The sequence below is a fragment of the Giraffa tippelskirchi genome, chromosome 13, assembly GCF_054371585.1.
Source record: "Giraffa tippelskirchi isolate mGirTip1 chromosome 13, T2T-mGirTip1v1.2.pri, whole genome shotgun sequence".
Classification (NCBI taxonomy): Eukaryota; Metazoa; Chordata; class Mammalia; order Artiodactyla; family Giraffidae; genus Giraffa; species Giraffa tippelskirchi.
This window is the reverse complement of record NC_137287.1, coordinates 121889897-121913415: the sequence shown is the minus strand read 5'-3', so window position 1 is coordinate 121913415 and position 23519 is coordinate 121889897. Positions and strand designations below refer to the sequence as shown.

Genomic DNA, 23519 nt, shown 5'->3' with positions numbered 1-23519 from the left:
ACCAGCAAGCCCCTTGGAAGAAAGCCATTTTTCCCTATAGACTCTTGGGGTTGTTTTGACTTTCCCCCCATGGTGTCAAAGGTGTCCCTTAGAAACTTTCCCATTTCATTTAATTGGTATTTGATTCCTAAAACATTGCTTCAATTAGACAGACTGATTTATGGCACCATTGGGCTTCTCTTGCAAAGAATTCCCAAGAGACTGTCCACTGTTAATTGACTGATTTTAAACCAGCTCATCTCTTCCGCTCCGTGAACTTCTATGTTGAGGGGCCTCTGAAATTCCATATCCTTGAGTCTGTGTCACATTACTTTCCATGACTCAAAATTAACCTAATAATTTGAATGACAACTTTATTAATTTGCTTGCTCATTCTGTGTATTGAGGGCCTTTTATGTAGCAAGCACTGTGTTAGGTAAAAGAGATGAAAAAAGCAAAACAGACAATAAGCAAAAAAAAAAAAGAATCCCATGGTACCTGTCTTCGCCAGGTGGCTATTCTGGTGTTTGAGTAAGCAAGGTAGGATACAAAATATTGAATCCAGTGTTTCCCCAAAAAGAATACTTTTTCACAATTTTTCCATACTTTTGATCACTTCTAAATTATTTTTCTTTAGCAACTTTATATCAACTCACTTAAAAAATGTAATTAGAATATTTAGCTTGTCCTAAGCAGCATCTGTGAAGTAACAGCTTCCATGTGGCAGTTATATTTTTATATATTTTAAAATACGTATTAAAATAAATTTTGTAATGAATAAATGGACAATTCAAATAAAATAGTTCATTAATCTTATTACCTCAGGTATTTTCACTTATTATCAGAGGTGTATGTTTTACATTTTGGAAAACACTGAGTTAATTTTCAGATGCATTAGTTGAACTCCTGTCATGAGAGAAGGACTATCTGGGGTTTTACCTTTGTTCTGAATGTTCAGCTCCTGCTGCTGCTTGGGCGCTCAGCCGTGTCCGACTTTGCTCCCAGGCTCCTCTGTCTGTGGGCTTTCCCAGGCAAGAGTACTGGAGTGGGCTGCCATTTCCTCCTCCAGCGGATCTTTCCGACCCAGGGGTTGAACCCAGGTCTCCCGCATTGCAGGCAGATTCTTTACCATCTGAGCCACCAGGGGAGCCCGTGAATGTTCAGAGTCTACACTAAAACAGGGAGAAAAGCTGGTGGGACTCAAAAGTGCAAATTCAGCGTGGATTGGCTTCCACCTTCGGGCTTGGGAGATTTTGAAACTTTTCTTGGCTAATATTTTATCTTAGTTCTCTGCATTGTGCCATATTATTTTAACCTTTTAATCACCTCGCAGAAGCTAGCTTTCCTTTCATCATAGGATATTTTGTCTTCACTTCTCCCTTAGCACTTTTCCCTTATATGTCATTGAGGCTGTCATATAATCCAGAAGCGGGTAAACTCTGGCCCTGGGGTTTGGCCAATAGCCTGTTTTTGTAAATAAAGTTTTATTAACACACAAGCACACTCACTTGTTTGCATATCACCTCTGGCTGTAACGGCAGAGTTGAGTAGTTGGAACAGAGGCTGTGAGATCTGTTAAGCCTGAATTATTTACCGTCTACCCTCGGCTCTACAAGGAAGAGCTGAGAGAGCTCTGATTAGTCTGTGAGCTTTTAGGAGAATGAGAGCTGTTAGGGAAGGGAGGATGTAAGACGTCCCTAAATGCTACATTCTGCAAGAAGACAGCAAAATCACTGCAGGAGACACTCAGGGAAAAAAAATCTTTTTTTTTTTTTTTTCTGTTTAGATATTTTTATTATACTTACAGTGAATCTATAAATCAAATAAAAAAATATCTAGACCTGGGGTTTCATTCACAGGTTTGTTCCTTCTTTACACCACCACATGAGATGTTTTCCTCATGTGAAGAGAGTAAGGCAATGCTCTCGAAAGGGATTAGAAAATGTTGTACCAGGAGAACCAAACCCTGACTTACACAAGCCTTGGTCAAAATATGTACTTTTGAACTAGACTTGCAATGACTCCTTGCCTGTTTTCATAGGGCCAGACGTGTTTTGTTGTCAGTCAACTCTACCATGATGGGATGGAGCCAACTGGCCTGCAGCATCTTTGGAAGAATAAAGATGGGCACACATTTCTTTGCTATTCTTTCCATCCAAAAGAGTCTATTTCCACTGTTTTTGAATCTGGCCTAGGTCTGTGACTCACTTTGACCCACAGAAGGCAAAAGAAGTGACTTCCAAGCTAGGTCATAAAAAGCTTTGCAACTTCTGCGGGGCTCATGGAAAGTCAGTATCATGTAAGAAGTCCTGATACATGTCCACAGTGTGAGGAAGTTAAAGCAGCCACGTGGGGAGGCTGAGGAGGGAGGCAGAGAGAAAGGGAGGCAGCGAGACCCAGCTAGCTCCCAGTTGAGCCAATCATCCCAGGACAGTTGGCCCCCCTGACTTACTACCCACTAGCCATAGCGACTTTCTTTCTCATCTTTGTTTTTTTTTCTTTTGGCCATACCGTGCAGCTTTCGGATCTTAGTTCCCTCGCCAGGGATGGAACTTATGCCCCCGCAGGGGAAGCACAATGTCCTAACCACTGGACTGCAGGGAAGTCCCTGTTTCTCACCTTTAAACACATCAGTGCTTCACATCCAGAAGCTCAGTCATGCCCTTCCTCACTGGGTTGACTTCTCCCCTTCCTACTGCCTTTTCCAGGAGAGTCTTCTCTAACTCCTAAGACTAGGGAATAGAGACTCTTATAACACTTTGGGCTTCTTAATAACGCCAAACTCGGCTGCCAGTTCTTGGTGCATTTAACCGACACCTTATCACTTGCTGGATGGTGACACCCAAGCCTGTGAGATTCTGGATCTGCTGCTGTTGTCATGTCCATACTTGGCATAAGAGGCGCTCAATAAATGAAAGAATAAATGAACAAATAAAGGCAGAGGGGCAACATTGGTTCACACTCAGTACCACAATTTACGTCTTAGATGGAGGGGAAAGGTGGAAAGATGCAGAACTTCTCAGATCCTTTAGTAATTAGGAGATGGCTTGAACTGACACAGGTCCTGCGGCCAGGGCAGAAAACATGATTTCAGTGAAAGAGAGTCTTTCACAACTGTGTTCACAAGGACAGAGGACAGCCTCCAGTTGGCCGATATCTTATCTCCGGTCTTGACGCCGTGAGGATGGAGAGATGGGAACACGGGCAATCCCGTGGCTCCGTTGCGAGGTTTCCGGCAGCAGCTCGCCTGCACGCTGTGTCTTCTCTTCCTTAGCAGGTTCAAAAGAGACAGAAATGCTACGATGACTAATGGGAGCTTATAGAAAGATTTATTGGACAATTATCAATGTTTTCCCTCACTCAGCTCTCCTTTAGTAAGTCATTATTTCATTTGGGGAATAAGTACCACTCATACCACCCCTTGGATTCTGTCATTTCATCTCCGAGCTTCACGCTAGTTTGTCGCCTTGATTTGTAGACGTAGGTAGACTGTGGATTGGAACAATTTCTCACTAACTGAATTTGAGTTTTATTCTCCTGTCATTTTCATATGCATGAAGAGAAGATTTGGAATGATTCTCTGCTTTTCAAACTGGAGTCACTTGTGGGCCACCTTCATAATATTTTTGCCATATTCCAGAACTTATTTTATTATTATTCTCCTAATACTTAAAAAATTGACCAGTTTTTAAAAAGTTAGTATCAACCTTATGTCATAACTCTTGCAATCATGGGTTTGATTGGTTTGTGTATGTATGTGTGTGTATGTACATGCGTGCACATGTGTGCATGTACCTGTACAACTGTCAGTGAAATAAATGCCCCAAAATTATAATTAAAAACATGCCCATCAAAGCAATATCTTCATGAATTATGACTTGGGCTAAAGCTATGTTAAAACGTAGAAGTTCTATTTCAACTTAAAATAATCCATGAAATTAAAAGATGCTTGCTCCTTGGAAGAAAAACTATGACAAATCTAGACAGCATACAAAAAAGCAGAGACATCCATCACTTTGCTGACAAAAGTCTATAGAGTCAAAGCTATGGTTTTTCCAGTAGTCATGTATGGATCTAAGACTTGGACTGTAAAGAAGGCTGAGCACTGAAGAAATGATGCTTTCAAACTGTGGTGCTGGAGAAGACTCTTGAGAATCCTTTGGATAGCAAGGTGATCAAACCAGTCAATCCTAAAGTCAATCACCCTGAGTATTCATTGGAAGGACTGATGCTGAAACTGAAACTCCAGTACTTTGGCCACCTGATTCAATGAGCCGACTCAACGGAAAAGACCCTGATGCTGGGGAAGATTGAAGGCAAAAGAAGAAGGTGGCAGAGGATGAGATGGGTTAGATAGCATCACCAACTCAATGGACATGAATTTGAGCAAACTTCAGGAGAGGATGAAGGACAGGGGAGTCTGGCACGCTGCTGTCCCTTGGGTTGCAAAGAGACACAACCTATCGAACAGCAACAACAACTAGTTTATGTGGTATATACACAGTTTGGAAAACAATTATAAAATCCAAGGTGATCTGTTCCTTTTAATAGGAAGCCAGTTTGAAATTGCTGCTGTAAAGGTAACTCCTGGCCCAGGAAGACTGTTAACTCACATTTCACCTGAACCCCACCCAGATCCTGGTTCCAGGAGCCTGATACTGTTGATCTGTGGCTCTGACTATAACAACCTCACTCACAGAATCCTAGGGACATCCTCGAGTCCTTGCTTTCTTTAGGATTCCACTATCAGCTGAACCATCAGCGAAGCCTGTGGGTTCAACTAAAAATATGTCCTGAATTTCCCACTGTCTCTCATGACCTCCACCCACCTCTAAGTCCGCATCGTCTCTCTCACCCTCCTAACTGGGCTCCTCATTCCCACTCCACTGAAAGCACAAGAAGAAAGCCATTTCTAGGCTGTTATTATGTACTGGATGCAAATAAACTCTCATTAGGGAACTAAGAAGAAAGACAATTTGAATATGTAAAACACTTGGAACACAAATGATAGGATAAAAAAGACCAGAATTATTGGGTGGCCTCATAATAACATCTCAGGTCAAAATCAGAGTCCTTTTTAAAATTTCACTGAACGTATTTTCTTCATAATTTGTCATTCGTCTTGGACATAGCATACAGGGTGATTTTAAATTGATATGATATAAGAATAAATACCAAACCAGTCAAAGAAGTCAGCAAATGTTCGAAATTATAGAAAACCAAAGAAATGGGCTCTAATTGCATCATTATCTAATCTCCGTACTTTTGAATACCATTGCTAAGAATGGACTCACTCATCTTATGTCATTTTCTTTTCTTGTGAACTTTTCCATTTTCCCCCAAGAACAAGACATCCATATTTTAGGGCTTGCTGTGTTTTGTCGTGCAAAGCAGTAAAAGGACTCATCAGAAACCTGATGGAAAGGAAACTCACACAGATCTGGAGTTAGAAAAGGCCATAAGGGAATAGGATTGGGAAAGGCCTGGAACACTTTTCTTCCAAGTTCTTTATTTGCTGGGACAAAGAAAGTGAAAAAGTGGTTTGGTTTTCTTCCTCTGAGTGCTCTATTTCAGGATTTCTATAGGTAGTTTTTCAGAAGGGTCTCCTGGAGCTTGAAGTCTACAAGTCTGGAGCTATCAAGTTTAAAAATGGCCGAGGAAATAAAGCCTTTTTTTCTTTTGAAATATTTTACCACTAATGGCATTTTCAAGTTGACACTGGATTTTAAATTGGTGTAGATGTTTGGAAGTTGATACAAGCATCTTGAGGAAGTACCTGGGTAGAAAGTTTAACAATGATTCTCAAAAAAAGCCAGAAAAGTTTTATTCACAGAGTCAGGCAGTTGGAAGGAACCTTATTGGTTATAGAATCTGTATCAGGTTGAATAGAGCTGCTCTCAAATTCAAGATGATTGGATGAGAATGAATCAGTCCACTGACTGGTGTCCTTAAGAGAAGAGGAGAAGACCTAGGCACCCAGATAGTAGAAGGAGGAGACGCTGAGGGTGCAGCTACAAGCCGAGGGGCCCCAAGATGGATGGGAAAGTGGGGAAGCGGCAAGGAAGCTTCCTCTCCTGGAACCTTCCAGGAGAGCGTGCCCTGCTGACACCTTGACTTCAGACATCTAGCTTCCAGAACTGTGAAATAATACCTTTCTGTGGTTTCTGCCACCCAGCATGTGATACTTTGTACAGCAGCTCTGACAAATCATGCAACACAGTTCAGAGAACAGTGTGCCTGACTTGACCTGGGTCTCGGGGCCAGGAGAAGCCACTTTAGAAATCCACAGCAGGTTTCTTCCACTTCTGTTCACTTCCTGGAGAGACAGACATCCTCAACTTGGCAGAGCAGATTTTTTTTTTTGATTGGAGGATAATTGCTTTAGGACGTTGTGTTGGTTTCTGCTGTACAACAATGTGAACCAGTTATATGTACATATACACATAACTGTGTATACTGTATGTATACATATAACCGTGTGTACTATATGTATACATATAACCATGTATACCATATGTATACATATAACCGTGTATACTATAGGTATACATATATACATAACCGTGTATACTATGTGTATACATATACATATAGCCACATATACCATATGTATACACATGCATATAACCGTGTGTACTATAGGTATACATATACAGATAACCGTGTACACCATAGGTATACATATACAGATAACCGTGTACACCACATGCATACATACACACACAGCCTCTCCCTCTGGGGCCTCCCTCCCACCCCCAGCCCTGACCCCAGCCCTCCGGGTCATCACAGAGCACCAGGCTGAGCCCCCTGTGTTACAGGCAGCTCCCCGCTGACCGTCTGTTGTATACAGGAGGGTGTATGTATGTCAATGCTACTCCCTCAGTTCGCCCCACCCCCTCCTTCCCCTGCTGTGTTCACAAGTCTGTGCTCTATGTCTGAGTCTCTAGTGCCGCCCTGAGATAGGTTCATCAGTACTGTTTGTCTAGCTTGCATATATATACGGAAGCAGGTTTTAATCCTATTACAGTTCTCAGATTTCTAGGCCAGAATCTCCATTTTTAAGAATTCATAATAGAGCCATATTCATCTGTAGAGGGTTTGATTGCGTCCCCTTGAAGCCACGTTCGAGTCCTGACAGGTGGGACCTGTGGACATGACCTTGCTTGGAAGTGGGGCCTCTGCAGCTGTCATCAGGTTACGGCGAGGTCCTCCTGGGTCAGGGTGGGTGACACTCATGCCCAGTGGCCTTGATGAGAGGAGACCCCGAGACACGGAGGAGAAGGCCATGGTAGGGAGGAGGCCGAGGTTGGCGAGCTGCAGCTGGAGAGTCCCACCTGGAGCCGGGAGCTGGAGGAGGCCGGGCTGCCCTGCCCTGGAGCCCTCGGAGGAGCACGGCCTTGTCCCCACCGAGATCCGGTACTTCTGGGCCTCCAAGTCCTGGAGACGGTGCGTTTCTGCATTTCAAGCCACCCAGTGGGTGTTAATTTATCACAGGGCCCTAGGGCCCTGATAGGCCATTCTACAGCCAAACCTGTCTCTCATGGGTGTTTTGTGGGCGTGCATAGTGTGTGTGTGTGTGTTTAAATGTTTATGGTAGGATCTTAGCTGCAGCACGTTTGCTCAGTAGTTTCGGCGCATGGGCTTAGCTGCTTCTCCGCATGTGGGATATTCGTTCCCTGACCAGGAATCGAACCCACGTTCCCTGTGTTGCAAAGCAGACTTTTAACTACTGGACTGCTAGGAAAGTGCTGTGGTTTTATTTTTAATTGAAATGGTTGCTAATATTTACAAACAGGGAGATTTCATGTAAAACCCTGATTTCTGTGTTGTCTTGAAATATCCAGGGAGGTGCGAGTAACCCTGGGATTTCCCCTACATGGTGACCTAGGGGCTCAGCAGAGCTGGCCCTTTGTAAACACCTGTGTGGTCCAGCGAGGAGGTCCTGTTACTGCCCGGGGCCGGGTCTGCTTGGCTGGTTTATCCACCTGCCTACTTTCTTTGTCCTCTATGCCTTCATTGACTCGGGATTCTTTCAAACCTTGTTCCTCGTTTTAGAGAGTAGGAAAGTGAAGCCCAGAAATAGCACACCCACCGCGTGCCCACCCGCGTGTCTGAGACGGTGGCTCCGGGTCCAGGCAACCGCTCGGGCCGCTCCCACCTACAGAATGCCACAAGATGTTCCCGGAGCAGGCGGCACAGACTTCTAGATTTCACAGACCAGCTTCCAAAAATTTCAAGGAATCGACAAAGAGTTTCCCACATTTTATTTTGCCAAGAAAGAATGTTTAAAAAAGAAAAAAAGATCACTGCCATACCATCTTTTCCTTTTAAAAAAGGGGATTTTATCACCAACAAAGCAGGAAACACACAAGCTCAGAGTGAAACCTCACTCATGTCGGCTGTTCCTGAGTCTCTCCAACCTCACCTCCCTCCCTCCTCAACTCCAGCACTCCCCGCCCCCGCTCCGGCTTCCCTGCTGTTCTCTGCAAGCACGAGGCCATCCTTGCCTCAGAGTCTGGACGTCCACTGTTCCTTATCTCTGATACACCTTTCCCCGAGGTCTTCAAGACTCACTTCCTCAAACCACTCAAATCTCTACTAGAATGTCACTTACGGTCCATCCTCACTTGACAACATGCCCTGGGCTCCTTTGGATTCTCTGGGCTTTTTTTGGATTCTTACTACTACTACATTGTCCATATATATTTATTTACTGTTTATTTGTTCAAGCTCTGATAAGAACTACAGAGGAACAAAGATTCTGTCTTCTGCAATGCCTAGAAGAACGCCTGGCACAAGAAGATGCTTAATAAATTGCATTGAACTGGATCAAATAAAGCAGACTCAAATAAAGCATACTACACTACACTGACTACATTTCACTTACTGTAAAGCCTCCAACATCACGCTTATTTCTGCTCATGTTGCTCAGGACAGGTGAGAATGTGTATCTTATATTGTCGCCTATCTGTTTGTGGTTTGCCTCTTGAACCACACTGTGGTGGTAGGCTTTCCCTGGGATTTGAACTCCTGCTGGTATTTTGGTTGGGGATAGCAGGTGTCATTTTGTGTAAAGGTCTGGTAGCTTTCGACTGCTCACCCTCCCCTAAAAGAACACTGTGTGTGTACCCAGTTGCTAAGTCATGTCTGACTCTTTGCGACCCCATGGACTGTAGCCTCCCAGGCTCCTCTGTCCATGAAATTCTCCAGGCATGAATACTGGAGCGGGTTGCCATTTCCTACTCCAGGGGATCTTCCCCATCCAGGGATCGAACCCCCATTTCTGGCAGCTCTTGCACTGGCAGGCGGATTATTTACCACTGCACAACCTGGGAAGCCCCAAAGAACCCTGTATCCAGTCAAAAGATATGTAAGTGAAGAAACTCTCACCAGAAAAGCCGCTGGACAGCAGTTCTTTAGGGGGGCTTCCACAAGCTTCTGTAATGACCTTCTGTCCCAGCGCAGGTGGGAAATAATGCTTGAGTCCCAGCACATACATCACATACAGAGTGTGCAAAATTTGCACTGCATCTGTGTCATCATTTTTTAATATCTGAAGTTCACGAAACTATAAAAATAAATAGATTTGTCTTTGGTTTTCATTTCTAGTCATCAGCTTGTCAGAGCAAAAAGAAGAAAGAAAAGCTGTAACTTTATTCTCAGCAGTGCTTACCATCTCAGGATTGTCACATAAAGTAAATGTACAGAAAGCCAGTCTGATTTGGATTAGGTAAAAGAAAGCACTTGCAGAATTAGCAGAATTCTGAGATGGTTGGCATTTGAAAAGCGAGGCACGCTCAAGTACCAGTTAAGGGTAGGGGCTGTGGAATCAGATGTAGCTGGGCTCCTGGTGTTGACACTTAAAGCTGTAACTTCCTGGCCCAGCTCTGTGGCCGGGGCCCTTCGTCTGACACTCACGGCAAGCGTCGCCGGGCCTGAGTGAAATGACACATGCTCGTTGCCTGACTTAGAGTAAGGATTGAACACTGACGCCTGGGGTTATTTTTGGTGGCTCAGTGGTAAAGGATCCGCCTGCCAATGCAAGGGATGCAGGTTCGTTCCCTGCATTGGGAAGATCCTATGGAGGAGGGAATGGCAACCCGCTGCAATATCGTTGCCTGGGAAATCCCATGGACAGAGGGGCCTGGCGGGCTACAGTCCATTGGGTCACAAAGAGTCGGACACGATTTAGCGACTGAACAACAGCAACAACAAGGTTATTATTGTTTGAAAAGACATGCGGTTCTATTACTTTCAAGGATGTGCCATTCTGGATGGGAGGGGAGTTTAGGAGAGAATGGATACCTGTATATGCATGGCTGAGTCCCTTTGCCATCTACCTGAAACAATCACGACATTGTTAATTGGTTACACTCCAGTATAAAATAAAAAGTTGTCACTGAGCACCAGCTTTGGGTGCCCTGTGACCTGAAGGGATAGGGGGAAAGGGAGGTGGGAGGGGGGTTCAGGATGGAGGGGACACAGGTGTGCCTGTGACGGATTCATATTGATGTATGGCAGAAACCATCACAATACTGCAATTATCTGCCAATGAAAATAAATAAATTTTTTAAAGAAAGAAGGAAAAATTTAGAATAAAAATAGTGTCAAAGTTAAAAAAAGACTGTGCAATAACATAAGCTACTGACAAATGTGGGGGCAAAGCAGAGCAGAGTCTGGTCTACCTGCTTCATCTTCATAACGACAATGGCTACACCTGATGCGAAGAGCTGCCTCACTGGAAAAGACCCTGATGCTGGGAAAGACTGAAGGCAGAAGGAGAAGGGGATGACAGAGGATGAGACGGTTGGACGGCATCACCGACTCAAGGGACATGAGTTTGAGCAAGCTCTGGGAGATGGTGAGGAACAGGGAAGCCTGGTGTGCTGCAGGCCACAGGGTCACGAGGAGGTGGACACAACTTGGTGACTGAACAACAGCAGCCTGACAGGTCCTTCCTATTTGCCGAGCCCCTGACAGAGCCTCTCTCATTTAACAGTAACAGCAGCTCTACGAGGGCAAACCTGTTGTGACCTGCATTGGGAGTGAGAAAACGGACTGGCAGAGGTTGAGCCATTTTCCACAAAGGTAATTAGAGGCGAGGCTTGCATCAGGTCCTAGGCAGTTGGAAATTCAGCACCAAAATGTTTATTATCATGTTTGGAATCAACTCAAGTGTTTGCATGCAAAAAATGGGCAAAACTCTTTTTAGAGGATTTATTTCCTTAAACTGGCTAAATATTTTGCTTCTTAATTTCCTGACAGATGGACAGAAGTGCAGACAGATAGACAATGCAGTCAGACAGAAAATAGTGCATCAACTCTACAGGAGAATCCTCAGGGAAAGTGTGGATGTGTGACTGGCTAGAACCCAAGAACCTTGGCCTCCGCAGTAGACAGAAGACCCTCTGCCCTTTGTGACTTGCTCTAAGATAACCGTCTGGGAGAAGAGCCCCAGTAACTGTCTTCTCCTGCCGAGGTAGGAGACGAGAGTTCACGTTCTCCTAATGTAGAAACCTAGAAGGTTTTAGTCCCCTTTCCCTTTCTTTGCTCTATCAGAAGATGCGAATGCTAAGCCTTCCCTTCCTGGGAGAGAAATGGAACAAAATTTTGGCTGACTCTGGCTTTGGGCCCAAAGAATCTTCGAGATGTAGAATTGAGAAAGAACAAAGAAGGAGGAAGGCTTTTGTGGTGGAGGCAATGGGGAGCCCTGCTCTTGGCAGAAGAACTGTCCTCAGAGCCTCAGACTCCCAAGGGATTCAGTTGACGGAGAAGACGTGGCTTCTAAGGGGTCCCTGCGATCTGAGCTGGAGAGGCTTTTTGAGAAGAGAGGCCGACTGATGCTCAGAAGGAGTTAGATGGGGACGAGTGGCTTTGCCTGAGGCGTCCCAGCAGCGAGGCCAGCGGTAGAAAGATGGACGTTGTGGAGCCATGGCCAGCAGGCACGACGTTCTGTCACCATGGACCACTGCTCGTCACCACACCTCCCGTTTGTCAGAATCCAGCATCTAGCCAGTCACTCCCTGGCTGAAGGGACGTTCATCCATATCCCAAGACATCACTGTTTCCATTTGACTTACTCTACGCAGAAATCCCTGCTTGCAAAGCCCAGGATGCTGGGAGACCTCCAAAACAGCTGGCATGCTGATCGGGTGAGGGGGTGGTGTAGAACCCCTGTGAGTGTGTGTATGTGTGTCAGGATTACACACTGAACAAATCAGCTACAGACCTCCAACCTGGGCGAGCTGTTGGCAACACCCCGGTTACACGTGCATGCAACACACCAGTTAAGTCAACTGACCGCTTAGGAGAAAGCTTTAGAGCCAGGAAACAGGCCAGTCAATTTGGTCAAGCGTCACTCTTCATTACAAAACACCCTTTATTCTCCAGCCTTGGCTTCTTCAGAAGCCAGAAGAATCCACAAATGTTCGAGGACAGAGATTTTCTTGAGTTGGGGCGCCTTTTGTAATGGGCTGACTATCCTCCCCTTTCAGGGGCGATCTGCACACTCGCACGGCTGCTCTTGGCGGCCCTGCCTCTCCACGCACCAGGCCAGCATCCTAGAGAGAGGCAGTTAGCACCTCCAGGCTTTACAAGGAGCACGTTTTCCCTAAGAGGCGAGGCCTTCCAGGCCACGGCAGGATGACGGAGGACTTGGCCATCGCTATAGCAACAGAGTCATTAGAAGTAATCAGACGTCTGCCCAGATAGCGGTTTGGATGAAAGAGGGTTGTAAAGCTCCCGCTGGAAGTTCTGCTGGAGTTGGCAGTTGCGTCCTGGAAATGTCGGTGCAGCTCTGCCAAGGAAGTGCCCCTATGCCAAGCCTGCAGCTCCAGGAGCCAAGATGGCGTTTCTATTTGGGGCTTTCCCACTGGGATCTCTAGCAACACACCATCCTGAAGCGCCAGAGGAAAAAAAAGGCACAAACTTCCCTGTCAAATAGGGACACAGCAAGGCAACACTTCCAACGTTCTGGGTGTGTTGTGAAGAGAACAAGTGAGCCCAGATAATCCTACCTTAGGATTCGTCTTCTCTCTGCCTTCCCCTGCCCGCTCTCCCCCCGCAGGCAGGGCGTGCTGACTCAGGGGAGGTTGGGCAGGATGTTCAAGATGGGCCATCTGCACAACTTTCTGCCTATTGTTTTAAAAACACTATGGAGAAAGTTTGAACATCCTAAAGTTGCCAGGAATTTTGCCTGCTGGTGGGCAGCTCTCTACGAAGACGAGATGTCCCTGTTTTCCTTGGAAAGTCAGACGACCTTGCAAGTCTGGGCTCTGCCTTCGGACGTGGTGATCTTTGCCGTGCTGAGTACAAGTACCTTCTAGGGGTTGGACCCTCTGCAGCCTACGCCGTGCTCCCCGCTCCTTTAGCGAGGAGGCAAATCCTGGACCTCAAGGCCGAGCGTCTTCGCCGCTTATCACTCTCAAGTGAGGTCTTCTCTGACCTGCCTTTAAAACAATCCACACCGTCACCTCCAGCCTCCCCTTCTTTCCCTGTCCTGTTTTATTTTTCTCTCTTTTCTTTCATTTAATATAATCCACCTGTTAACAGGTTTATTTATTATCACCCTCTCCTAATTTGATAAGGGAAATGATTTCGTGAGTGTTGCACACCGCTGTGTATCCAGCGCCTGACCCAGAGAAGGCGCTCAATAAATATTGCTGGATGAAAGGAGGGATGCTCTATGAATCCATGTTTCTGTTCCAAGTGAGAAACAAAAGCTGTTTCTGTCTGTGTGACTCTTCTTGCACCTGGGCAGCTTTGCTCATCCGTGTGCTGGGCTTTAATCCTGTGGCTCTGACACAGTGAGCTCTGGAGGCCAGAGGCGGGTTTACGAGCCTGGGTTGTTCAGGGCTGGAGAATGCGAACTGGTGCAGCTACTGTGGGAAACAATACAACGGGTCCTCAAAGCACTAAAACTAGAACTACGGTATGACTCACCAGACCGCTCCTGGGTGTGTGTCCCCCAAACGCAAAACCACTCCCTTGAACGCGTCCATGCACTCCAGGGTTCACAGCAGCATTATTCACGATAGCCCCAAATGTGGCAGTGGCCTAAGTGTCCAACAACAGATGAACGGATAGGGATTTGGTGAGTGTGTACCATGGAATACTATTCAGTCTTACAAAAGAAGGAAAATCTGCCGTTTGCAGCAACATGGATGGACTTGGAAGGCATTATGCTAAGGAAAGTAAGTCAGAAAGGGAAAGTCAAATATTGCATGATATCACTCATAAGTGGAATCTAAAACAATACAACAAACTTGTGAACGTAACAAAAAAGAAACAGACCCACATACAGCGAACAAACCAGTGGTGACCTCTGGGGAGAGGGGAGGGGCAGGCTAGGGGGCGGGGATTAAGAGATACAAACTATTAGGTCTAAAATAAGCTTTGAGGATGTATTGTACGACATAGGGAACTAGCCAGTATTTTATAATAACTATAAATAACTATAAATGAAGTAATTCACTTAGACATTGTGAATTACCATTTTGTAACCTCTAACAGACTGGTTCCAAATAGGAAAAGGAGTACGTCAAGGCTGTATATTGTCACCCTGCTTATTTAACTTCTATGCAGAGTACATCATGAGAAATGCTAGGCTGGAAGAAACACAAGCTGGAATCAAGATTGCTGGGAGAAATATCAATAACCTCAGATATGCGGATGACACCACCCTTATGGCAGAAAGTGAAGAAGAGCTAAAGAGCCTCTTCATGAAGGTGAAGGAGGAGAGTGAAAAAGTTGGCTTAAAGCTCAACGTTCAGAAAACTAAGATCATGGCATCTGGTCCCATCACTCCATGGGAAATAGATGGGGAAACAGTGGAAACAGTGTCAGACTTTACTTTTTTGGGCTCCAGAATCACTGCTGATGGTGATTGCAGCCATGAAATTAAAAGACGCTTACTCCTTAGAAGGAAGGTTATGGCCAACCTAGATAGCATGTTTAAAAGCAGAGACATTACTTTGTTAACAAAAGTCCGTCTAGTCAAGGCTATGGTTTTTCCAGTGGTCATGTATGGATGTGAGAGTTGGATGGTGAAGAAAGCTGAGTGCCGCAGAATTGATGCTTTTGAACTGTGGTGTTGGAGAAGACTCTTGAGAGTCCCTTGGACTGCAAGGAGTTCCAATCAATCCATCCTAAAGGAGATCAATCCTGGGTGTTCATTGGAAGGTCTGATGTTGAAGCTGAAGCTCCAATACTTTGGCCACCTCATGCGAAGGGTTGACTCATTGGAAAAGACCCTAATGCTGGGTAGGATTGGGGGTGGGAGGAGAAGGGGACAACAGAGGATGAGATGGTTGGAGGGCATCACCGACTCGATGAACATGGGTTTGGGTAGACTCCGGGAGTTGGTGATGGACAGAGAGGCCTGGCGTGCTGCAATTCATGGGGTCGCAGAGAGTCGGACACGACTGAGCGACTGAACTGAACTGAACTTATATAATATTGTACATGAATTATACTACAAAAAAAAAAGGAGGGTTGGCGCAGAACGGGGAGAGAATCGCAGTCCCGAGAGAGCCGCCCGAGGAGGGGAAACCGAGGCCGGGTGGTCCCTCCTGGGCCTCGCACGCCTCGCTCGCTCGCTCGCAGAGCCTGGAGCGCGGTGCCAGCGCTGCTCCACGCCATCGCTTTTTCAAACAAGGGCGTCGGAGCAGCCTGTCTAGGCTGAAGTTCCCCAGAAGACGCTGAGACAAGGACACGAGTTTCAGTGTGGGTGGGCGATGACTCCCAGCGGCGGTGCCAGGGCCGCGCGAGGCCAGGAGCCGCTCCGGACGCCTGGGTAGAGGGCCACCGTCAGGGCAGCGGGGCGCGGGGCGCCTCCCCGCCGGCTCGCCGCGCCGCAGCTCAAGGAGGAGGCCCGAGGCCCAGGGCGGCCGCGGCGGGCGGAGGACGCCCTTCTCTCCGTGGGAGTAAGTGCTCTGGGGATGGGTCCGACTCCTTGACAAACCTAAAACCCTTTATCTACAATCATGATTCTTTTTTTAAAAAATTAAAATGTTTTATTTAAATCACAAGTTTTAAAATGAATATTGTTGAGGCAGAAGTGTATGTTCTAGCTAGTATTTTTTTAATGTATTTATTTTAATTGGAGGCTAATTACTTTACAATATTGTGGTGGTTTTGGCCATGCATTGACATGACTCAGCCACCGGGGCTCATGTGTCCCCCCACTTCCCATCCTGAACCCCCTCCCACCGCCCTCCCCACCCCATCCCTCTGGGTTGTCCCAGAGCACTGGCTTTGACTGCCCTGCTTCATACACGGAGTTTGCACTGGTCATCTGCTTAAAATAGGGTAATATACGTTTCAGCACTATTCTCTCAAATCATCCCACCCTCGCCTTCTCCCACAGAGTCCAAAAGTCTGTTCTTTACATCTGTGTCTCTCTTGCTGTCTTGCTTATAGGATCATCATTACCATCTTTCTAAATTCCATATATATGTGTTAATATACTGTATTGGTGTTTCTCTTTCTGACTTACTTCACTCTGTATAATAAGCTCCAGTTTCATCCACCTCATTAGAACTGACTCATATGCATTCTTTTTTATAGCTGAGTAATATTCTATTGTGTATATGTACCACAACTTCTTTATCCATTCATCTACCGATGGACATCTAGGTTGCTTCCATGTCGTGGATACTGTAAACAGTGCTACAATGAGCTGTAATCATGATTCCTTAAAGGACAAATAAGAGGACAATATTTATAATAAAATATGGATGTCAACATTTAGAAACTTGGGCTTGACATGATAGAATATGTGATAAAGCAGTCAGATGCCTGCCCTCATACATAGGATCGAACTCAACAGCCTCGAATACAGATCAAGACTTCTGTGTTACGTCAAAGACTTGAATGCCATTCACACTATTGCCCTTACAATGAGATCTTCTGATAGGCGTAACCAGTCTTGGTTTGGTTAGAACAATGTATAGATTTGCTTTTTCCCCCAATTTATATGATAGTTAGTAGTAGTAGTAGTGTTAATCACTCAGTCGTGTTTGACTCTTTGCGACTCCATGGCCTGTAAGTATTCTTCAGGCAAGAATACTGGTGTGGGTAGCCATTCCCTTCTCCAGGGGATCTTTCCAACTTAGGGATGGAACCTGGGTCTCCTACATTGCAGGTGGATTCTTTACTGTCTGAGCCACCAGGGAAAAACCATATAATAGTCATATTCTTGCAAATTTCAGCACGTATTAAAACCATGTGAAGAATACTTTGTAACCCTATGCCAAATGAACTTAGGGTCTAGGCTCAGAGAATTATAAACAGTTCTTCATCTTTATGAATGTCTAGTGAACATCCAGAAATCAGGCTCCCTGACAGGTCTTCATGGCATGGAGCTGTCTCAGTCATTGCAGGGCATTTGGCACCTCTGGTCTCTGACCTCTAAGTGCAAGTGTCACCTCTAATTCTTTGTGATTGCTGACTCCCCAGAATAATTTCTGGAAATTCCCACTAGGGGCAGTATCTCTCCTACTCACGAACTGTTGATTTAAGGAAAGGGTGGAGGAATTTCCCTGGTGGTCCAGAGGTTAAGAATCCCCCTTGCAATGCTGGGGATGGGTGTTCGATTCCTGGTTGAGTAGTTGAGATTCCACATGCCTCGGGGCAACTCAGCCTGTGTGCCACAGCTAGAGAAAAGCTGATTGCCACAACAAAGACCCAACACAGCCAAAAATAATAATAATTAAAAAATTTAAAGAAGTAAGTTGGGCAGAGAAGGAGAAATATTGTATGACATCCCTTATATGTGGAATCTAAAGAGAAATGATACAAATGAACTTACTTACAAAACAGAGAGACTCACAGACTTAGAGAACAAACTTATGGTTGCCTGTACACACTGCTATGTTTGAAATGAATAACCAACAAGGACCTGCTGTATAGCACAGGGAGCTCTGGTCAGTGTCCTGTAGAAGCATGGATGGGAGGAAAGTTGGGGGAGAATGGATACATGTACACGTGTGGCTGAGTCCCTTTGCTGTTCACCTGAAACTATCCCAATATTGTTCATCAGCTGTACTCCAATACAAAATAAAAAGTTAAAGAAAATAAAAATAAATAAAGGGTGGATAGAAAACTCCAAGAATAACTGAGACATGATTTCCCATTAACTGAGATCAATGGGAATCTGAAATGAAAAATCAAGTTGAGTTGCAAGAGAGTTTTGATTTTGCAGGTGTCTCTGATTTTGTGGCCAGATTCCTACTCACTCTAGGAGCAAGCGGAATGCTAGAGAATCCTCAGCTTTATCACCCTGTCACTGTTTCCTGGAGGAGCTATCATTTATCATCACGGCAATACCTGCCTATTATGTTGCAGGCCTGGGGAAGATGCTGAAAAACATCGTTTCTCCTGAAGGACAGTTTCCTGCAAAAGTGTCATTCTTTCCTGAACCAGCATCTAAATTCAAAGATCCTGGGCCAATGACAGAGGAGCTGGCTCATCGATGGGGTGTGTGCATCAGTGCAGAAGAGTCTGACAGGCTGTGGGGTGTGTCCTCTATTTCTCAGCCCTTCAGTAGCAACGGTGCAGAAAGGGCCAGTGAGCACAGCCACGCGGGGCCAGTCCTGGGGCCCATGTGAGCACGTGGGGACTGTGCATTCTCAGCTTCATTGATTCAAAAGCAAAGCCTGAACCAGCCCAAGAGGCTGAGACAAAGGAGAGGCTTGAAGCAGCCTCTCTATGCCAAAGTCCATATTAGCTAAAGTGGTGGACATATTAGCTAAAGAAGGGAGACTGGCAGTTGGTGTTGAACGTGAAGAACTAGTTTCTGCTCTGTTTATCACAGCAAACAGACAAGAGGGCTGGCTTCGGAGTCAGACTTGCCAAGGTTTGGTACCTCAAGTCAATTGTTGACAAGCTCTGAGTCTTGAGTAAGATACTTATTTCGGCACTTAGTTACCCTATCTGAAAAATGGGGATAACGCTACATCTGGGGCTATGTAAGAATTAGGTGGGGTTTCCCAGGTGGCGCTAGCACTAAAGAACCTGCCTGCAGGAGACGGAGGACACACAGCTTTGATCCCTGGGTTGGGAGGATCTCCTGGAGAAGGGAATGGCAACCCACGCCAGCGTTCTTGCCTGGAAAATCCCATGGACAGAGTCTGGTGGGCTACAGTACAAAGGGTCGCAAAGAGTGAGACGCAACTGAGCGATTATGCACACAAACACAACACTTATGCAGGACGATCCGCATAAAAGCTGAGCGCAGTGACTACTACGCTCTGAGAACGTGCTAAGTGTTGGTGTTATCAAAGTCAGGACAAAATCGCAACGTCTTGGCACAATGAAGTATCACTTGCTTGGCATGTTGGGAATAAAATAAATTGTAGTTACTAAAAGCTTGGTGAATTCAGGACAGTATCTTAATTATTTCTAGGACTTCAGTGGCCAACCCTGTACTTGATGGTGAGTAGAAGTTCAAGAAAAATTAATGGATTTTGGGTGAAGAAGGTAGAAAATTCAGGTCAGTCCACAGAGCGAGTTGGCCAGAAAACCACATTCCACCAATTCTAGCCCCAAGGGAATGATATCTTAGGACATACAATAAGGTGATATATGTAACAAGCAGTGTACATGATTAGGGATAAAATGAGGTAAGTCTTATACCATTAATAAATTATTTTGTCATTATTATATTATGTTTATAATATAGCTTTATACCCTGCTTACAGACTTTCTCCCCTCATTCTGAAGTCTTGGTTTTTCACGAAGATGCTTTCCTATCACAGAGAAACTCTGCAAGAGCTTTTGTGTGGGCATCAACGCCACCACCTCGACAGAAAATCCATTGAAGTTGCAGCCCTTTACGGTGGCAGAGTGGAGGAGTTGAGTAGCTGCCATATTTATTATTTTTTTCATTAGTCCCGGAGCCTGAAGATATCTTTTTCTTTTTGATTTTTAAAATCTGCATTGAATTTGTTACTGTATTGTTTCCGTTGTGTGTTCTGGTTTCTTGGTCCCCAAGCATGTGGGATCCTAGCTCCCCAACCAGAGATCACCTGCAGACCTCCCTTGCATTGGAAGGCAAAGTCTTAACCACTGGACCCCCAGAGAAGTCCCATGAAGATATCTCTGTAATGAGGACTTAAATTTTCTCCCATGTTGAGAGACTGGCCGAAGTATTGATAGGTAGAACTGACCAAGGGTTGAATCCTGGCTTTGCTGCTCCTCCGATGTGTGACCTTGGGACACCGCGACCCATCGTGAGCACCAGATGGTTAGCGTGGGATCTGCTCCGGGCCTCCTCTCTGACTCTGTCTCCCGCCCTTCTCCCTGCCCCTTCCCCCATCTTTCTGTTCCGTCCCTAGAGGGTTTCTTTCTGTCCAATGCGCCAAACACGTGGATCTGTGCGTGCTGGCCCCTCTACTCAGACCTTTGCCACATCAGGCAAGTTATAAAGATTGTAATAACCTCATGCCAGCACAGTCCAACCTTTTTTGCCAAATTAGGGTTGGTACAGAGCTAGTGTTGCTGGACATAGCAAATAAAAATATAACATGCTCAGTTAAATTTGAATTTCAGATAAACAGCAAATAATATTTTTTGTTTATCTCTTGTCTTGGGTTTCCCTGCTGAGTCAGTTGGTAAAGAATCTGCCTGCAGTGCAGGAGACATGGGTTCGATCCCTGGGTCATGAAGATCCCCTGGAGAAGGAAATGGCAACCCGCTCCAGTATTCTTGCCTAGGAAATCCCATGGACAGAGGAGCCTGGTGGGCTATAGTTCAAAGGTTCACAAGGAGTCAGACACGACTTAGCGACTAAACCATCACTGTGTCTCTTGTAGCCCTATTTACAAAAGCATTTTAATTTTCAGAGATTTTAGAATTATAGGTAAGTGATTGTGGCCTGACATTATTTTCCCTAATTTACAGATAGGAAACTGAGGCACAGAGGGGTTAAATAGCTTGGTTAATATCTTACTGCGAGAAGGAGCAGAGGCAGGTTCTGACTCTGGCCATCATTGGGTGCTTTACTGGGAATGACAGTCTCTGATACTGAGCTTCTTTGTCTACAAAGCAGGATTGTAACTCCTTCATGGAATTGTTGGTAGGATCAAATGAGATAATGTACAGAATCCTGGTACACATTGGCCTCCAGTAAACAGTCCTATGGGTATGGACTAAGAGGGCAGCCAGGGAAAAGTATTAGAATATTTCTAACCAGAAAAAGCATGCCATCTTGGACAGATTCATGTTTCTAGTTGTTAGACATATGTCCACAATACATATTTGGTTTTTAAGATAAAAAAAAACATTCACAGGTTTTTGGTTTTTAAAAAACAAAAACATCCAAAGAATTTATCTCATAAGGAAAGGGAAGATTTTCTCTCCTGGATTATTTGCCAATTGAGTCAAGTTTTATTTTTGCTTCGTCAAGTGGCAAAGGACTACTAAAAAAAAATCATCCATTCTATTTTTGAATGGATGAATGGTTTACACAATTTATTTTTCCAAAGAAGCCTATTTTACCATTTTAATTTATGTATAAATTTGGTGAATTTTCCCATCTAATGGGAATGAAAATGAGCTGGAAATGAAACAATAAAAAGATGAATAGAACCTTTTCTCTGTTTCGGTTGCTACGGTTCTGTTCCAGTTTACCAGGCGCAATGGCTACATGGAAACAAGCCACAGCTGGTTTACCAGGCTCAATGGCTACATGGAAACAAGCCACAGCTGGTTTACCAGGTTTAATGGCTGTATGGAAACAAGCCACAGCTGGTTTACCAGGCTCAGTGGCTACATGGAAACAAGCCACAGCTGGTTTTATGTGTTTTTTCCCATAAAGACACAGAAAAGAAAACCTGAAAAGGGTGAGTGCTAAGTCACTTCAGTTGTGTCTGACTCTTTGCAACCCTATGGACCCTAGCTCACCAGGCTCCTCTGTCCATGGGATTCTCCAGGCAGGAATGCTGGAGTGGGTTGCTACTTCCTTCTCCAGGGAATCTTCCCGACCCAAGGATCAAACCTGCGTTTTTTATGTCTCCTGCATTGGCAGGCGGGTTCTTTACCACTGGTGCCACCTGGGAAACCCTGTGAAAAGGTATTAGGTGGCAAATGAGAAAACGTTGCCTTGGTCTCAGGGCAACAGTCTTTGTGTCTTGGGTGCCTTTTGGCCCTTCAAAGAGATGGGAGTTTGTGGTGGTAAATGTGAAAATGAAATTAAAACAACCTCCTCTGGTTCTCTCTAGGAAGAATTTTCCAGTGTGAAAAATTCAGACTGAGTTTGGAGTAGAATTAATATCTCGTTTTCATGAGAGACCTTCTCGACTCTGTATTCTTTCCTGGCGGTCTGTATTGTGACATCTCGCGCTTGTATGCAGTTGCTCACTCTAAGAATAAAGAGCTGGGCGGTCCCCATGAGGGGCTGCCCGGGCAGAGCCCTGGGGACACAGACATCCCTTGTCCGAGAGCTCGGAGACCTGGGGACGTCACACAGCCACGGCGAGGCATGCAGAGAGATCAGCACCTCGACAGCCAAGGACGAGCAGCCTTTCCCTTTAAATTCAAGTGCCTATTTTCCTTCCCACATGGGTACGTGCTAAGTCACTTCAGCCCTGTCGGACTCTTTCTGACCCCATGAGCTGTAGCCCGCCAGGCTCCTCTGTCCGTGGGATTCTCCAGGCCAGAATGCTGGAGTGGGTTGCCAGGCCCTCCTCCAGGGGATCTTCCCAACCAAGGGGTTGAACCTGTGTCTCCATGTCTCCTGCGCTGGCAGGCAGGTTCTTTAGCACTAGTGCCACCTGGGAAGCCCATTTTCATTCCTAGTATTCTCAAAATGGATAATTCCATCTCCATGGGTGTGTAATTGTTTTTGAACACAAACAACTTCCAGAAGGTTTTGTTCCAGGAGCTAAAAGTTTTTTTTATCACTTGTCTTCAGCAGCTTAGAAATTAATTGAAAATGAAAGTGTTAGTTGCTCAGTCATGTCTGACTCTTTGCAACCCCATGGAAGCCCGCTAGGCTCCTCCGTCTATGGGATTCTCCAGGCAGGGATACTGGAGTGGGTTGCCATTTCCTTGTCCAGTGGATCTTCCCAACCCAGGGATTGAACCCGAGTCTCCCACATTGCAGGCAGATTCTTGACAGTCTGAGCCACCACGGAAGCCCAGCAATTACTTAGAGGTTACTTTAGTTTTTCTTGTTTATGTGTTTATTTATGGTTGTGCTGGGTCTTTGGTGCTGAGAGTGGGCTTTCTCTAACTGTGGCAAGCGGGGGCTCCTCTTCCCTGGGGGGCAGGGCTCCCCATGGCAGTGGTTTCTCTCGTTACAGAGCACAGGCTCTGGAGTGGGGGCTCCGTCGTTGTGGTGCATGAACTTAGTTGCCCCAAGGCATGGGGAACCTTTCGGAAGCAGGGATCGAACCTGTGTCCCCTGCATTGGCAGGCAGATTCTTCACTACTGTACCACCAGGGAAGTCTGATTGTTATTTTAAATGGAACTGAAAACTTGCTCTTAAAATTTAGTCCTTTTCTACTTATATATAAGTCCAGCCTACAGGACGATGATA

The 23519-nt window shown here is 45.4% G+C and overlaps 1 protein-coding gene across 2 annotated transcripts in view; it reads right to left on the bottom strand.

The window, feature by feature from the left end:
- TSHZ2 (teashirt zinc finger homeobox 2) overlaps positions 1-23519 on the bottom strand; it is a 909619-nt gene that overhangs the window by 80949 nt on the left and 805151 nt on the right. Inside the window, exon 3 of one of the 2 annotated variants that reach the window (XM_081557268.1) lies at positions 1742-3248. The exons of the other annotated variant lie outside the window; for it this stretch is intronic. Within the exon in view, the coding sequence (XP_081413394.1) occupies positions 3247-3248 (2 nt within the window). The 3' untranslated portion in view covers positions 1742-3246. Of the gene's footprint in view, positions 1-1741; positions 3249-23519 lie in introns of those variants that run through there. 2 annotated transcript variants of the gene reach the window in all.